This window comes from Passer montanus, unplaced genomic scaffold (assembly GCF_014805655.1).
Source record: "Passer montanus isolate IOZ18808 unplaced genomic scaffold, ASM1480565v1 scaffold214, whole genome shotgun sequence".
NCBI classification, from domain to species: domain Eukaryota; kingdom Metazoa; phylum Chordata; class Aves; order Passeriformes; family Passeridae; genus Passer; species Passer montanus.
Window position 1 is genome coordinate 101515 of NW_024366748.1, and position 19061 is coordinate 120575.

At 38.1% G+C, this 19061-nt stretch overlaps 1 protein-coding gene across 13 annotated transcripts in view; it reads left to right on the forward strand.

The window, feature by feature from the left end:
* Positions 1–19061, forward strand: part of TNS3 (tensin 3) — a 148736-nt gene that overhangs the window by 99341 nt on the left and 30334 nt on the right. For 12 of the 13 annotated variants that reach the window (XR_005627495.1, XR_005627494.1, XR_005627493.1 and 9 more), the window contains 3 exons: positions 973–1151; positions 1508–1625; positions 1721–1804. Coding sequence is in view for 10 of the 13 variants with exons in the window: in XM_039709551.1 (XP_039565485.1) it covers positions 973–1151; positions 1508–1625; positions 1721–1804 (381 nt within the window). In the remaining 3 variants the exon portion in view is untranslated. The remainder of the gene's footprint in view (positions 1–972; positions 1152–1507; positions 1626–1720; positions 1805–19061) is intronic. The other variant, XM_039709553.1, reaches the window with a different exon arrangement.

Below are 19061 nucleotides of genomic sequence, written 5' to 3' on the forward strand. Positions count from 1 at the left end.
TGCTTCAACAACACACACAGTTGGAAATTACTGTAAAGGTTTAAATGATACCAAGCAATTAAAGTAACTTCTTGTAGAAATACTCAACTCTTAAGAGAAATAGCTAATCCTCAAAGATCTTTTGCATATATATATAGACGATAGAAGTTCTCAGAGGAGTATTTGAAAAGTTGCTATGCATGTGGTTGTTTTTGTGACTACTCAGTATGTTCTACGGATCCTTATTGTTGATTTGAGAAGGGTAGAAAAAGCAATTGTTGCAGGAGTAATCTGGAAGTACCTGCTGTTTGGAGTGGATGACCATGTATAAAATCCTGCTAATCATAGCTCTGCATCTGGTGACATGCTCTTAATAATGTCTTTGGAAAAAAATAGTGCTTTATATCCTTGAATATCCTGCATCGTTCTGCTGGTTAAGGTTACTCTTCTGTGCTGTTCCTCAAAAGGATTACAGCTTCTGTGTGTAGCTAATACCTAATTTTTGTGATTAAGTATGACTGCTATGTGTGTCACAAAAGGTGTACAGTGAACTGAGTTTATAAGGGCCAGGATCTGTTTTAGCTAAAAATAATCTACTTTTGGGAGGGGAAAGGTGGGAGTGGGGGGAACGCAGCCCTGGACCGCAGCAATGGTTTTTCTGCCAAGAGCCACTGCGGCAGAAATGGCAAGAGAGGCTTCTCATTGGAGTGCCCGTAGCGGCCCCTGCTGGCTTGCTCTTCCAATTGCACTCGGGGTGATCGCTTCAAAAATGAGCATCAGGAGAAACTTACTCTAGAACAAAGGGCACTGTGAATATTTTCCAACTGGTGTCAGCAAAGAAACTACAACTGGTGTCTTTTCCCCACCTATGTGGTTTTGTAATATAGTTTGAACATTCTTGATTATAATCACTACAGAGAGAATAGTGAAGTTTGTTTTTAACAGTTCTAACTGGAAAAAAATTAGTTTCTTAATCAGCTTGCCTGTTTTCAGCAACAAGTATGCAAGATGATGATGCAACAGGGAAAAGGCTCAGAAAGTTAAGTGTTGGGCAGTATGACAATGATGTTCCTGGGGAATCATCCTATAACAAGTGTGGATGGATGAAGTCTGCTGCTAGTTACCAGGCCGTAATTCCAAGATCGCCGGTTGCTGGAGAAAAAACCAAGGAGGTAAACAGGAATTTTTCACTAAATACTGAAGTGAGTGGCCAGTAGGAAGTCTTATGTTCCGTGTCCAAAATTATTGTGAAGCAATTGGGCAGTTGCATCATGGCAATAAGAACAAATAACTGAATTCACCTCAGTAATGCAATTCAGTGTTTAAGGATGCTCTTGTCTTTGCATGTTTTGGATGTCTCTTGTGTTTGCATGTTTTCAGTGTTCCAAGATCTCTCTGCTGGAACACTAGATTACATTATATCTGATTACAGAAACCTTTTGTAATTTGATGAAGAATGCCCCACTGTGTCATAGGGTTAAATGAGAACTATCACACTGTAATTTTGCTTTTTTGTGTCTTCTCTTAGATGATTGTTGTACATTACCAAGATGAAATAGATGGGGAAATCTTCTCCACAATAAAAAATGGAAATGAAACTGTCACATTCACATCAGCTTTTCCCCTGTCACCAGAGGTGACATATGGTAAGAAAATGTCTCTATTTATTTATTTATTTAAATAGCACTATTGACATTTTAGCTGTTATTGAAGAGGAACTGCCCTTTTCCTTCTCTCCTAGTGACAGCAGCTTCACCATGCTATCAGCAGATTCCCTCCAGCCAAAAGGTCAGCAGCCCATCTGAGCTGTACAGAACCATTTCTGGTAAGGTACCCCTGTTTCCTAAGGAATGTGAAAATGAACTGTGGAACTGTGTATGAAGGCAACTAACACAACAGTGGTATATAAGTAGGACATATAAAAAGGGAATTTACACATGTGAGTCAGAGAAACAGATCTTAGCAGTCCTGTTTTAATCACACCAAAAACAAGTGAGTAACGAAGAATTATCCAAGAAATATTTAATACCTTCCAGATTTTAACTGCCAACAGGGAGTCCCATGCTCACATTCATTGTGCCAATTTAGTGTGAAGCAATTAGGCAGCTGTGTCATGGAAATAAGATGAAATGCATCTCAGTGTTTGAGGCCATCCTGCTCTCATTCTCACTCTGTGTTTGCATGGTTACAATGTTCCTCAGTCTTTCTGCTGATATTTGATGACATCAAAATACTATATCAGGAGACTTGAGTTCTTTGTGATTTTAAGCAGGTTTTGTCTCCATCTCAGGAAAGATGGGCGATATCCGTGTTGCCATCTTTCCAGGCAAATGAAGCTGACAGTAGAGCTTGACAGTAGCTATGCTTAAGTCAAGGAGATCCTTTACCAGAGGAATTGATGTTCTGGAGGGGTTTTTTTTTGCCATGATACAGTTTGTAAAATGCGCAACCATGAGAAAGTAGTTGGTAGTGGATGATTACATATTTAAAGATTTATTATGATCTAGCTGTGATTTTTTATAATAAAGGATGATTTTCAAGGCCTTAACTCTTTGCTACTAGAAATAGCAGCTAAGCTACTGTTACCTGTCACCTTTTTTGTGCAAAATTATTTGAAAAATAGGATTAAAGGAAAAAAGAATTTCTGGACTGCATCAGAAAGTGCTGGACATGGCAGGAAGCCAGCTAACGTATTTAAAACCTGAATAAAAAACACAGGCATTCATTTTATGCATTACATGATGTTCACGTGAAAATTCATGTATATTATGTGTAGTTTTACTGCTTAGACTATGACTGTATTCTCCAGCAGCATCTTGACAGTAGACTTTTCAATAAATGTGATGATGGGTTTTGATGCAATACTAGTTAGTTTTAAGTTTTAACTTAAAAAACCCTTTATGTTCAATTTGCCTCACTTAATAATAGTCAAAAACAAATAACGTCAGCACAGAATAAAAATATCTTTAGCTTTAGAAAAATCTTCTACCCAGTTCAAGACACCTCTTTATGGTTCTCCCTACTTCTATATAATTAGTGGCAGATATCCTCCTAGGGACAACTTCATCAAATCAATTATAGGTTGATGTACTGAACACTTTGTTGCTAAATGGTTTCTATTAATGTTGCTAAGAGCTAAGACTTACCCTGGAAAAATATTTGGCTTTCAAAGTGTTTTTCTATTTCGATTCTCCTGCTTAATTTTAAATAATGTCATCTCTCAAAGGCTGGTTTTATATGCTCAGTTAATGAAACACTGAATATAATTATTCCAACAATTAGAAAAGGAGGCAATTCTTCCTTTGAGTGCCTGTTTTAAAATGAAGCTCAAGGTGTACTGAATGCTGCAGGTTACATGCTCATCTCCATGCAGCTTTGGTTTTAGCTGTAAACATAATGTACTTTGACATTAAAGATGTTGGTTGCTAATTAGTTAAAGGTTAAAATGAGGTATGAGGTAGGTCAGCTAGAAAACGTAGTAAAGACACCTGTTTGCAAGCATCTCTTAGCAATGTTAATTGGGTGATTTTCCCATCAGAGCACAGAAACTTCTGTTGTCAGAGGTGAGTCAGAATCATACTTTATATCTTTTTAAATTTTCTCTTTTCCCTTCACTTCTACTATAGTTATTGCCTGTATCTACAGTAAGCATCCACTATATCTACTTGCTTCTATGTCTTCTGATTACTTTTGCAAGAAGTGCCTCTTATTTCTGCTACCAATCCCTAATTCATGCCTTGAGTGAAAGGGTTATGTTTTGTGTGTTGAAGAGGCCAAGAATCTGAAGGGAACAGATGCAGCTGTTCCTGTGGTTGAGAATGCTTTCATGCACATGCCATAAAGGTGACTCTTAAGAGTGTGCACTTTGCAAGAGTTCTTAACAGCCTCAATTTTTAGTACTTCCCCTTGCAGCCCAGCTCTTCTTTTAAATGCTTACATGGTATTTATTTTGGCAAAAGTCAGGAAACATACTGTCTTCTTCAGAAATTTTCAACAGCGTGAGGCCTTTTGTGTCATGAACTCTGTAGTCTTAAGTTCTGCCATTAAGATGTGACTACTTTTGTCTCAGTTCAGATCACCCTTGAACAAAATTGCTTTGTTTTGCATATCAGCTTTGCTGTTTATCTGCTTTTTAAGTTACCAGTGAGGATTCTGTAACCTGGTAACCAATTATCTAGACATATTACTGTTTCATTTCCTCCCTGTTTCATTGTGGAGAATAGCATTCAGTGTAAGTAGCACTTACCATATCAAGGGATTCTGTTGTGCTTTTAGAAAAGTACAAAAGTATATCTTTTAAAAGAAAAATAGTCAAGAATTGCAAAGACATCCAGTCCTTAAGTATAAAAAATTATAAAATTCTCTCTTTAAGTTATTAATGTAAACTGTGTATCTAGTATCTTGAATGCATCTGATTTTTGACCTGTTTACCTAAGGACACTTTTTAAAATAAAGTCTTATAAAACTTTAATCTTTAGAAATCTTAATTTTCTTTCCAGGTAAAACCACTTTGCTAGGGAAAATCAGTCTAGTATTGTTATGTGTCTGCCTCGCCTATATTAGCTATGCCCTAACTCTTCATTCTCCCTGTACATTTATTGGAGATGTCCTGCCTGCAGTATTTCAGAGCCTTGTTCTTTATCAAACAGGTATAAATTTAACCTCCCTCAGTCTGTATGCATGCAGTCAATTTTATGTCAGCACTACTGCTCCAGTGATAACTTGTGCAGCTATGGTTTCATAGTCCTTTTCTTCACTTTATGTAGCTTGAAAGTAATACAGCACCCACAGAGTTCATTCTGATTTGTCTTTGAAAGACACCTTGTTTCTTGTGATGAACCCAAGTGGTCTGTACATTGGCTAGTAGCCTATAAATTGGCTAGTTTTATAAATACCCCTCAAAAAATAGGGCTGCTCCATCCAGAAAGCAGATACAGCTCTCTGGAATTTCACAATAGCTGATGTATATTACATGGGAGGGAGAGTCCCACACATCAGTGAAGGAACTGAAGCATTATTTGTAGGCCATTTTGAAACTTATAAAGGCTCTTTTTTCTCTAACAGCAGACAGCTAATTTAAGTCTCTTTGTATACAGAAGTAACACATAAAAGCGTAGCAAGCTCTTTGCCAGGGGACTGAATGCTGGCTTGCTGCCCTGCCACTCCACCCCCAAGGCTAGATGTGAAGAACTGCCCCTTCTTCAGCCCTGGTCAAAGCATAGACAGAACTTTGCAGAAGGTTTGCATTCACAAACAGGCACTGTCTTGCAACAGAGGGGAGGGATCTGTGAAACAAGGGAAGATTGTCTATAATCTTTTATCAATGTACTGACAAAAGAGAAGACATTATGTCACTTTTTTCCATCCATTCTGAAGAGCCTAACTAGACTTGTGTAGTTCAAGCAGTGCAAATGATGGAATGAAAGCATTGCTGCTGGTATAAGGAATCTCTGAGCCTTCAACCATGTGTAAAACCTTGCCATCTCATCTCTTCCATGGAGCTTAGACACTGTACTGTACTCAAAGCTTGTGTATGAGCTGCATCTATTCTAAAAATTTTAGAAAGGGCAACTTTTCTCCTCATGCCATTGTGGAACTCTTCAAGACCACATACTGGAATATTTCCACAATTTTTCTCATACAGACTCTGTTTTTATTTGATAGAGACTTTGGAGCCCTAATTCTCCTCATTGACTAATACAGACTTACTCTATTACATCATCCAGCAAAGTGATGACTCTTCCAATAAATGTATTGGAAGGCAAACCCACAACCTAACAGCCTCATTATTGCATAATTATGTTACTGATTAGAATTTTATAGTGTTGTGGTATCATGCTGTTATTCCAGGATTGTAATTTCTTCCAGTTACAGAGTTGCAAGGGAAATGATACATACTGCTTAAGTTTTTGATTTAAAAAATATCAGTGTTCTAAACTGAGGGTCAGTTTGGGAATAAAAGTGAAACTAATTTGTGGAAGGGAAAAATTCCCTGTTTATGATGGGCAAAAACTTTCTCCACAATGTGAAAAGCTTTCATATAATATTAATTTTTACCTTTCTCTCCTCTTCTTACCTCTTTTTGTAAGATATACATGTTCAAAGCAAGAAATAGATTCAGAACTTCTCCAGACATCTGGGTTCATTTGCTTAGAACATCAATGCATCCACTTATGCGGATGGTTAACAAAAGCTGTCCTCCTGGAAACTGTGCATTTTCATTTTTGCTATTGGAGTGTTTGTGTTTAGGGTTTTTTGGATGTTTTGTTTATTTTAGTGGGTTTTCATTTGTTTCTTTGTTGAGGCTATCAATGAAAAATAAAAAATACAAGTAGAGAAGGGAAATGTATGACTTAATGCAAAGCAGATACACCAGATTTCTGTTACATTTTCCATTGTCCTGCAATTGCCCTTGACATGTTTATGTCATGGCTGAATATGGTGTTCATCTACACAATATTTTTATAATTAAACACCTAATGTTTCTTAATTGATATATTACTCTTTGAGCCAGGTCTTATGAGCTGTCCGAGAACCCATCACACCCAAGATAGCTCAGCCACCCAGAATGGCATAAAATTAGCAGGATGGCTTCTGAGGTAGTATTGGAAACAGAAAAGGTTTAATAAAAGGCAAAATAACAAAGACCTTACAGAGAAAAAACCAAGCCAGGCAAGAGGTCTTTGCTTCTGCTAAAACACCCCACAAAAGTGATTATTGTCTTTGTTCTCTTCTTTTTCTAGTGAATTACCTAGGTGGGATCTCTTGGCCTCTGTCCAATTGGGCAGCCCCAGGTCTGAGGTGAAGAGGTGTCTTTTTACCAAAATGAGGAGAGAAACTTCTGGGTTTTTTGCCTTTTTCAGCAGACAAAGAATAATTTGGTCACTCCGTCAACGGGGGGCACACTACACTTAATTATTTAGAAATACACCATTTACTAGTGCATAAGAAGCCTCCATAGCCTTCTGGAGCAAGCAGGAAATTACTTGGATCTCCTGTTGGGATTCTACCAGCATGAACTTAATGAGGGCTTCCAGAAAGAGCATTTGGAATGCTGTAAAGCAAAATCATAAGTGTTCAGAGACCATTTCTTGGTTGTTGTAAACACTGGAGTCAATATAATGTACTATGATCTATCACACTTTTCTGTCCCTGGGTTACTTTCATTGAGACATTCAGCTCAGTAAAACTAATCTTTGTACAAAGTTTTTATTGCAGGAAGGTTGGATATGACTTGATGTGTTTTCAAGTCCCCATTGTCAGAGAACTCATTCCCTTTGTGCCACTGATTATAATACAGTTCTCAACATATCCTTCAAGTACAATCATGGAAATGTATTTGTTTGGCCTGTGGAGAAATAAGCAACGCTTATTATCAGTGATTTCACTCTGGTAGTCCAAATTCACGGAAAAAGTGATAATATTCCATCTCATGTCCTAAAAAGCTTAACCATTTCATTTGGTTTATACCAATATGAATAGTGAAAAATATCTTGTAACAGTAGAATGAAACTGAAACTGAAAATAACTTAAAATACTTGTAGCCTATTCCTCCACTGAGTGGTATTAACTACAATCCTTACAGTGTAAATGTCTACAACTGAGCTATTTGATAATCAGGTGTAATTGAGCTTCCCCCCACACCTCAGTTTGGCTAAGATTTTCATAGGAGGAACTCTCCTGGTCTACACTACTTAACTTCCTAAAGCTTTAGAGATGAAATTATTTAGAGTTTAATCCACCTAGCTAGCTTTGTTTACAGCTATGTTATATGTTTCTACATAAAACTTTAAAAAATCTGTACATATTTTAGCCACTCGGCAAACACGCCAATATGTCATTGATTCAGAAGAGAAAGGAATATTATTATACCTAAATGAATATAAAAATCTAGGGCATGCCAAGTCCATGGCAGATGGTATGTGATGATAAACCAGTGGGATAATATAAATGTGTGTTTTCTTTGGCTGATACATTAAAGCTGAAATAGGCCACTCTTGTTACCAGATTTTCATAAGAAAACTCATTCTCTGAAATATACTCTCTCTTCCACTGGTTTTGGATACTCTAGGTTGATATAATATTCCAGAACATGAATACATTTTGTTTTGTAGGCAGTGTTGTATGTGATCACAGAGTCAATAATTCTTCAAATCTGATACTTATGTTAAGACAAAGATATTTCATGATTAATTGTTCTTACAGCTCCCCGAGCTAAACTTCTGCAAAGGGACACAGTCTGCTGTGACCCACATGTTGAACATCACATTGAACATAAGAAAAATTCAAGTACTACAGATGGTCATGGAAAATACTGTGCTAGCAGAATGCATAATCTAGTGCATGCATATGTATATAATTCCATGTGCAGCTTCTCTGTAATACTGAAGAATTTGGGGAAAAGGGGAAAAAAAAGAAGATAGGTGTGTTTGGAGGTCTTTTCCTGAACAGGACGGGACTGCTGGGATATGTTTCTTGAGCTTTTACTGCAGCATCAGCCTCATTACATGGTTAAGATAATAGAAAGATGGCAACAGTTCACATACCAGCAGCAGCCAAAGATTTCTTTGTTACAGAGCATTTTATAAACCTTCTAGCCAGTAGCATAGTGCTAAAGCTTACAGACAATTGTTCTAACTAATCACTAAAAGTACATGTATGCCTGCTTCACATAATGCTTGCATGTATTCTATTAACGATGTACAATACACCATTTTTAAGCTTAAAACCTTCTATTATCTTGGTAAGCATATTTTTCTGCAAGCTTAAAGTCTATCTTAGCCAAGCCTAAAACTCAAAAAACAAACAAACAAACAAACAAACAAACTTTTTACCTTTACTATTTCCCACAGATAGTTTCTTCAAACATTACATTGAAGAGATATTGTGAAACTATTCACTGTCTCCTCTTCCTCCCTCCCTTGCTTTTGTGGCAGGATTTGCATCTGGACAGAAATACTGTGATCATGGATCAGAATGGGCCTTAAACCATTAAAACTGCTCTGTTAAAACTGCTTTGGAGATAGACTCAGATACTGATTTGGAAAGACTTTGTCTCATACTGTGTGTTTAATTTTCTGTGCAAGTATTTACATTGGTTTGTTTGTTTGTTTTAATGGATGACTTTTCATTCCATGTGGGCAAAGTGCTGACAGATATGTAAATCAGAGAACTGAGACTGTTCCCCTAGAAATCGCCCTCTTGGAGGTCCCTTGGCACTGCCTGCATTATTCATTTGAACCAAGACACTTCTGAAAAGTTATATGGAGTCTTCTGCCTCAAGAAAATGTGAATTAAGTTTTTTCACAGGAAATGAGTATCCAAGTAGTGGAGACCCTACATACAAAAAGAGGTTCTCTACTTTCTCATCCACTCATTTTGTCCTGAATTCAAATGTTGAACTGCATTAAAGGAATAGCAGGTCTTGTGACAATAGAGTTTTCCTACAGGAATTGATATGAAATAAGGTTTCTAGCTTGGGACATCTTTGCGGTCTCTTGCATGTTATATATTTTTCATCAATGGTACCTCAACAAGTCTGACTAATCCTTCATCTGTCACTACTAGCATTAAATCAAGCAACTGCTGATCGGCTCTTCATCAAGAACACACCCATCCTCTATGTGCTTCCCTTCTTTGAGGCACCATACTTCAATCCAGTTTGTCTGTTACTTGTTTTGTCTTGACTAACTTTTCATACCACTGTGAACTGAAAATGAAACAACTGCCTTGTTTCAAAAGGATTTATTAACTGAGAAAAAACTTGAAGTTTTGCATAAGACACGTTATTGCCTGTTGCAGTTTCATGCAGGAACCACTACAACTGAAAGTTTAGTTTTGCAGCCTGTAGCTTTCATCCTTCCTGTAGCTTTAATCCAAAGGCATTTTCTCTTGAAAGAAAGCAGTAGCATTATCTGGTGTTTATTTATTTTTGTGGTTGTTTTTAGTTTGGAGGTTTTTTTTGGGTTTTTTTGTTTTTTTTAAAGTACTTTGCATACAAGATAACTGACTGTACTTGGAATATGCATTTATTAGTTGAAAAGATGACAACACTTCCAAGGGTGCTGAGCACAGTTTCTTGTTATGTTCACTAGTATCTGTGAGAGCTCAAAAATTCCAAAATTCAGGCAATAAAATAAGCTGTATAATTCTGAAGTTCCAAATGCCAAAAAAAGTTGTTTATATAATCAAATATTACATGGGAAAAATGTGTTTATACAATGCTTCAGTGTTGTTACTTGATCATGGTCTCAAAGCATATGTGCCTCTACAGTTAAATTTGAAATGCACCATGATAATACACTGGTGGGTGGTGGTGATTTGGTTTTGGTTTTTTCCTCTTTTTTCTTGCTAAGGACCACTGAAAAAGTGATTACTTGAGTGGTTTTTAAAGCATTCTGTTTTAGAGAGTTTGGTTTCTCTTTCTTTTGCTTTCCATGGGAAAAAGTAATGTATTTTCCCACATAAATCAGTCAATCAGTCATTTGATAAATAACTATCTTTGTATATATTCATTGAAATACAGGTGAATATTATCTTACACATATATAAAAACCCAAAATCAGCTGAAGCCACAAAATCCATCACTAATATTTTCTTCTTTTGAAGATGCAAACAATAAGCCATTAACAGAAACTTAAAAACAATTTTAATAGAAATACAGAATTGGATGGGCATACAGCTTGGCAGATGTGCTTGTTTTTACACATGACTGAGGTTGCTTGTTTGCAGTACATGTGCATAGCATACATTTTTGAGATGTCACTAGTCACTTTGTCTGGAAAAGGTTAAATTAACAAAAACCATAGCAACGACAACTGCTCTTGCTATGATTCTATGAAATAATTTCAACTTTTCCAGGGTGAGGCCTCCTACTATATGACATGGCACTTCATGACTGTGATGCGCCAAATTATTCCATGTAGTTTGAGGAAAGCCTGAAGAAGAGAGCTCCAAAAATCAAAGTACAGCTGTGAGCGCACATTTTCAAAAAAATTGCAGTTTTAAAATGATCCCGTGTTTGAGTGAATGGGAAGGTCTGTCTACTGCATTTGCAAGTTAAAGATATTCTTTATTCAGACCTTCCAGTGTTGATTAGGAACAGAGAGGAAATTCACATTCAGTTCTACTTAATTTTTTATAGTCTGAAGGTCATATTGCTCATTTTTTTTAGGATGCTGTTCTCTCCTATGTTAATTCTCTTCATGTTTATTCCCTCTTGCAGAGGAGGAGAAAACCAAATTAATCTGTGTTTTTCCATGCCTGAGTTAGGCAAGTTATTTCACAAAGCCATTTATATGCAGGCACCTTGTAGACAAAATCTGAAATGAGCAATCTACTTGACATTGACTCCTACATTTCTGTCTGTCATCAGAGTAGCAGGGAAACATGTGACATTCCTTCACAAATTGTGGAGTTTGCTGAATTTGTATGAAGGGCATGGCATAGCCACTCTGTTTCAGTGGTTCTTGCTGGAGAAAGGTGCATATTACAATTCAAGCCCTACATTTAAAACTATTTTTGTTAGAATTTGCAGTGTAATGGTTCTGATCAAACCAGGAATCATATGTAATATATCTAGGAGAACTGTACACTGGTACCACCTGGCAGAGATTGAAAGACCTGATCCTGATTTGCTGTGTCATGCCTGGAACAGCCATGAAATCAATTCTTCTTGCCATTAAGAGACTTTCTCCTTTTGAGATGGCAGTATCTTACACACTGACCTAAACCAAATCAGTTCCTTCATGGAGACATCCAACACTGCCTTTCATTCTCTTCTGAATTCTTCTTTTGTGTGCAATCAGCCTTGCCCTTTTCATCTTCTGGCTTTAGAGTTTCAGACTTTTTTTCTTCCTTGGAGAAGAAAGTCTCATTTGGTTGAAACTTTGAATTTGTGACAGAAAGACAAGCAAAAGATGAGATTTTTGTTATGTGCCCTTTTGTTTGTTATTAATTGTTCATATCAGAGCGATTTTCTTGATGAGTAGCCCCTTAAATATAGCTGAGTCTATTAGAAGGATCATGCAAAAAAAATTTTTTAAAGGGTGAATTTGATAAGTGCTGACAAAACTCAATTATTTAATACTTTTGATTACATGATTTCTGCTTATATTACATCCTTATAGTAGTTTGGAAAGTAAGTTTCTTACTTAACCAACCTACCTCATAGGTCATCTCAGACCACTGTTATCTTCTTTGTTGAAGGTTACTATTCTTGTTCCCTTCTAATTCAGCAAGTGTTAATAGCCAAACAAGCAAAGCTTTCTAGATTTGAAAATCAGGAAAAAAATGAGATATCCAAAGGTCCTGTGGTTACAGTGCTTTTTATGCAGAGACAGAGATGCTTTATATGGAGAGAAATTTCTCTAATCATTATTCTTTATAGAAGTGTGAAGACTGTGTTTGACTGTATCCGGCTCTGCCAGGAAGCATCCAAGACAAAGTGTAGTTGTATAATAAATTATTCAAAGTAACGGATGTCACTTCTGAACTGCTGCATAATAACCTTTTCCGACCCCATGGCAAGGATTTTCTCTTCTTTGTACCTGATGATATGGTGTATATCACAACTAACCTTTGGTATTTGGTTCTTCTGATTGCAATCTTTATGCAACATGTTTAATAGGAGCAATGAAGGAAAACAGTGGTAGGAACAAATATTTTTATAAAGGAATAGTTTGATTTACATTATGGTCTGTGGAAGAAAGCAAAATGTTGATTACTTTACCAGTACTCATCTCTATAACCAAGACAGCTTGTGTATTTTAATATTATCAGAATGGTTTAGTACATGCATTCAAAACATGGCACCAGTAGAAATTTGAAAGCAATAGAATAATTCATCATGGGAAAGTTTTCAAAAGTTGTATTTGTTTCTGTCTAGATCTAGTAATTTCCTGCAGTGATCCTTTCAGAAAATACTGTGTGCTGGGCACTGATGAACAATCTGAAAAGGAAATGTGCTTCTCATTGTGGAGCTGTAGTGTTTCCACTCGTCTTCCTGAACTGTGAATAAAACGTGCTCAGAACAATGCTAGGGGGATGCTGAATGCAACACAGTAAGGCTATACGTGTTTTGTAGTCTTGGGAAGTGAGTAAAACTTTATTCAGAGCTCTGGATGCTAAATTTATCCTAGAGTGTTGGGCCACTTTGGTGTAATGGAGTAGCTGGGCTTTGGCCAACATTACAAAGCATTAATCTGACAATTCTCGGTTCCGTGTCTTGCATCTCTCTGAAAGAAACAAAATAAGTGAGGTCAAATGAAGTGGTGGGGGAAGAACAACACCCGCCCCCCAACTCTCAAAAAAATCCCCAAAATCAACCAAATACCACCACACACAACCCCTCCCCCCAGTCCAAGTTCCCAGTCCCCCCGGTTCGTGTGCCGGCCGCTCGCTCTCCGCCCCCGCGGCGCTGCGCCGAGCACAGGACCCGCTGGGAGCGGCGCTCTCCATGGAAGAGGCGGTGAGAGCCGGGCGAGACGGGAGGGGAAAGTGGGGGAAACAAGTCAAACGCAAATGACGTGGAGTCAGCACAGCAGGCATACACTGAATGGACAGTTGAGCTGGCGAGTGAGCAGGAAGCCTAATCTAATAACTATCGGGGAATTACTTTCTGCCTGGATGAAGTGAACTGGCCACATTTCTTTGTCTGGGTGGCTGTATTGAGACAAGGGAGCCTGTGCTTCTCTCGCCGCAGATACTGGAACCCACTTTGCGGTGAAGTTTTGAACACACGTGAAGTTCTAACACGTGAGGGAGAGTGGCGGGTGCTGGCAAATGCGGACAATAGCCTTTCCCAAGTCTCTGCGTGGCGGGTTGGCGCGCCCCGCTGCTTCGATTCCGTGAGCCACAGGCAGCATGCAGCATGGCGGGAGGGGAAGCACGATTTCGCACAGCTCCGTGGGAGAGCAGCTGTCACGATGGCTTCCGTAGGTGGGTTTGTGGTTCGCTGCTCCCCTGGTTTGGCGTTTTCCTAAGTGTGAAAACTCGTTTCGTGTGTTGGTCTTGTGTTTGCGGCCGCGAAACGTGACCCCGGGAAAAGGAGAGGGCGGAGGGAATTCACTAAACGGAACCAGCATCAGGGGCCACCGGGGCCGCTCCGGTTGCGGGGTGGGGAGATGGGAGCACGCACGCAGCTTGTGGCCTGCTGCTGCTGCGAGCTCTGTAGAAATTAAGTGGGAGAAAGAGTTACGCCTTTTGTAATCATGTAACAACGTTAGGAGTCTGCCCAGAAACTGAGAAGGTTTGCAGACAAGGAGTTCTGTCAGTATGAGAGTTTTCTGCAGTCGCTGACAAAGATTGAGGGCATGAGGCAGGGCTCGAGAGTTTTGTCTAGTCACTTTCCTGCCGAGGAAGCCTTGTAATTTTCTGTGTGCCGTGGTGAGTTTTTTTCAAAGTAGAAGAAATGAGGGCTGCCTGGAGTATACATAATTTCTGTCTGCCTAGAAAAAAAAATTGTCCGGGCTGAATCTTTTTCTCCCCTGCGGAATTTTTAGTAATGTTATAGCAGCACTGAATTTCTTTCCAAAAACTTGAAAGGTGTAAGATTTTGTAAACACGAGTCTTTCTTAAATGAGGAATATGGTGTAGTTTTTCTGCTTTCTTGCTTAGTGAGAAAAACACTTTATTGTGCCATTAGCACTGGAAGGGTTATTGGTCTAATTTGTGCATCCAAGACAAAGTGTATTTGTGTAATACATGTAAAACACTCTCTTGTTCAGATCTGAATTTTCCATGAAAATATAATAGAGTCTTAGAGTAGCCAGCTATTACATGACACAGTGTACAGGATACAGCAGAATAAAGATCTTGGTTCCTACTGCCTTAATGCAAATCATTTTTCTATTCAGGCAGTAGCAGCACATGGTTGAATAAAGACTGCAACCCTAAAAGGAGAGTTACTGAATCACAGGTCTCGAGAGACAGACCAAGAAAAAAATGCAAGACTTCTTAGTTGTGTGTTTTGTGATACTGAACAACACTGAAGCTAAACTGAGTTTATTTTTACCAGTTTCAATTTCAGGCTACTAAAAACAGCCTTTGAAAAGTCTTTTTATTTTTTCTGGTTTTAAAATAAAATGGTTTAGGTATACTACTTGAAAATCAAAAAACAGCCCTCACTTTTGTTATTCAGGCTGCAGTGAGTTTGGTTCAGCATTTGGTTGCAGGCAAGTGACTAGAAAAGTGAACAGGTTGAAGATTGTCACGTTTAGGGAGAATTTTTCTCACAGCAGAAGAACAGGACTAAAGTGGGAGTTTTGATAGAAGGTCCGAACATCAGTTTGATTGCTTCCATTTGTTCTATGAGGTAAGTATGCCTCAGACATCAAAAGCTGCATACTGGGACCTCTCTGGTTCCTTGTGGCACCAGGGGACTGTACTGAGATAGAAAAAGAGGAGTTTAAAGTCCTTCTTTGTCTCTCTTTCACCTTAGGAAAAGTATATAGGATCATATATAGGAACACAAAATAGAAAATGTCACAGTCTTTGTGCTTGCTTCTCAGAAGTGTCAGAAAGTCAGGCCCAAGCTCTGTTCCTTCTTCCTTCACTCAGTTTGCCTTCTCTACCTTCACCCCTGCCTTCTTTCCTTTGGTTTTGCATGAGTGGCACTTTTCAATTCAGCACAGACAGCTTAGTCCTGCATCTCCAATATTTCAAGCAATTTTAATGGATAATGAACTTTGGAGCATGGTGCTGATATTTTACTCTTTTCTTGAAAGGTGCTTGGTCTTTCAGTGCATTCTGCCTGAAAAAGTATTACTGTTTATTGGAAGGTACCATTTGTATGCTTCATAGGTTCTTCTTTTCTTCTCTAAAACTATTGCAATTTAATTGTATGGTTGGATGAAAATTGTTGTATTCAGCAATGTGAATGTCTGAAATTCCATTACGAGATGAACCATGTCTGTCTCTAAAACCATTTTACTAATTTGTTGTGTAAACTTAATGTGGACATGTTAATAATTGTATTATAATTGTTTTATTGGATTTATTTTTTTCACTGCTGAGTGATCTGCTGTATGTAGAGTCAGAATAGGGGTTCTCTTGTTTATGTGTTATGTAGTGATAGTGATTCTCTTCTAAAGAGTGTTTTAATCACATTTTATATTACATGTGATCTGTAAGTCTTGAGGACATGCCTCTACAGCTGATTTGCATTCCTAAGACAGCAAAGCTTGCTTAAAGTCAGTAGCACAGCACCTGCAACATCTTTTAAAATACATGAAAAGACATATGCAACTGATTGCTTTAGTCCTTGGGGAAGTTTCTTTTTTTCCCCTGGTATTACTTGGGAGAATAAAATGAAATAGTATAAGAAAGCTTTCAGAAAGTCATGATAAGGATTTTACTGCTTTCAAGATGCTGTATTGTTAATTCTGTTCAGCAGATAGGAGTTATTTGTATTTTGGTGTTTGAATGAATGTATGATACCTGTAAAACTGTGTACCTATTTTCTCAGAAAAGAAGCTGTATAGTACAGGTCTTAGGGCTTTAGGATGGGATAAAATGTAGTCTGGTAAATCATACTTTTGATTCTCTGTGCAATTAAATGCTGTTAATTGTGTCACTCTGTGTTTGCCTGGAGATAAGCTGACACCTGGCATAGCTTCAGAGGCTGCATATGGCTGTTACTGGCAGGCTGTTATGGGAGCTAGAACTTGCAGAACACAGGAATGTAGCAATACACTGCCACTTTTGTCGTGCATCTTGCTGGCAGGCCAGAGTCTCTCCTAACGGTGGTGAAGTGCCAGCCTTCCTCAGCCAGTGCTGGCTGGGAAAGACTGCTGTGCCAAGGATGCTTCCTCAAGGAGCGACAGCTCTCTTTAGAGCATAAGGCAAGAATTATTTTTATTTTTTTTTTTTTAAGTTCTAAATTTATTTGACAGGCTCCCAAAACACAGTGAATGTCTTCTAAATGCACACAATAAATAACTGCATGAAGTTAAAACCCTTCAATACTGTTGTGTACATTACATTTAATTATTAGCAATTTGGGTTCTAATTGTTGAATGTGTTTTTTCTTCCACCAAATAAATGTCCCTGAGAAATACTTTACTGCCTCTCCAGATATGCTGTTTTATTTCTGAGGTTGTCGGTCCCGCCATTGTTGTATTTTCTGTAATATCCAAGCATGTAATACATACTCCACTGAGATTCTTCTCAGATGAAGTAACTAAAGCTGACCTTTTTTTGTGCAGAGAGGTTAATGCCTCTAGATGCTAGAGCCACTGTCTTAATGACTTGCCCCAGGTTCAGCCTGACTGATTACTTGCAAAGGGTGGGTTACTCAAAACAGGCATCAAAACAGCAGAATCTCCTAGCAATAGTAGTTTTGTCTTTTCCTTCACAAATATGAAAAATCCTGTTACATTTTCTCTGCTTGGTATTAGTGGGTTTTTGGGAAGTGTAGGAACCAAAGGTGTCTCCGTGTTGGTACATGACATGTATTACTTCTAAATGAGAAGTGGAGCTACTTACATTGAGTAGGAAAGCAAAAGACACAATAAAGTTATTCCATTCCCTGGTATTTGAAGTTATAAAAGACTTTAGGCATCCTTTATTGATTTCCACGTATTCTGTGAAAGGGAAGGAACAGTGACCAAAGTTGATGGGTTTTATATAAGGGAATAATTTGGTTCACTACATGTATGTTAGTCAAATTGAAAGCAGAATGTAACATGTTTAAAAGGTCAGAATTTCAATAAAGTTAATACTTTGGCTGAAAGCAGCTAAGACTGTTGGTCTCTCTTACTATTTTTGGCACCTTTGTTTTTGGAAAAGCAAGGGAGTGAAAGAGATGATAGATAACCTGTAAGAATCTTACAGTGCAGATAGACTCTTAAAGGCATTAGTTTGTTATCTGGCTCAAGTGAGCCATTACTTTGGCTTATTTCAGAGCAGTGTTATTTTCTCTGTCCATTCGGCTTTTATACTAGCCTCAGATAGTTGTGAGGTAGTGAGTTCAGTGTTTTGGAAGCAGAATACTGACTTAAAGCTCTCTTTCCCCAGAAGATGTAACTGACGATTTTTATTTGAGTTTTCAAGCTGATACAATCTGCACTAACTAGCACCTTCTCACAAAAAGGATTACAAAGTTTGAAATGTATGAGAACCTACTAAAATACAAGGTATGGTAGTGAAATGACTGAAGTTTGTTACCTGTATTTTATCTGGACCATAGTGTGGGTTAAGCTACTCTGTTTTTTTTTCTTTTTCGTTAGGTTTGGGGTTGTTTTTTTTTGGGGGGGGGAGGGGGGTTATGTGGGGGGGCATGGGGCGGGTTCCTTTTTCTTCTTTGTTTCAATAGGTTTAGTAGATTAAAATATGAGTTAATCTATAAGGTCTTACTTCATATGGCTGTGTTGTCAGCACACCGAGCAGTTTCTGCTGACAGCTGAAAAAAGCCTGCAACTTCTACAGGTTTTACCTTTTGCTGCCAAGTAGAAGAGGGAACTGGATATTTTTGTGCCTTGCATGTTGACACAATTAGTATTCTTTTCTTAATCTCATTTTTCAGTAAGGTATGGTGCAGAGTCCAGCTCCTTTCTAAGGTCCTGCCTTTAATGTTGATGATCAGTGATAGTAAACGTAGATCTGACCTGGGTGCATGAAAAGATACAAACATGAATCATCCTGGCTTTGTCATGTCACTTCTTGAATTAGGGAGCTGCACTTTTACATTCACAGTGTTTTTACAGCTATAAATGGCATAGTAGGGGCCTGAACCTAGAAGCACTGATGCTTTGCTTTCTGTCAAATGTGCCAGGCTAGTTAATTCTGTAGAAGCTATGAAATTGCGGAGTTATTGATTCCGGGAGATAAAGGGTTAACAGCTGACCAGTGAACTCTGCATCAGACAATGAGAGGACATAGCTGAAATATCCAGCCAGTTTGTTTTTAATTGAAGTAAAAACAAGGCTGCTTTCATGGGAAGTTCCTTTAAGATATACTCGTTTCTAACTGGGAAGAGTTGTACCGAGTTTGTGTTTTTTTCTGCAATTTACATGCCTGGCTGCCAGTGGCTTTTCACTCTACGTTTAGTATTTTACACCTGTGAAAATGGGGTGTGAAATGCA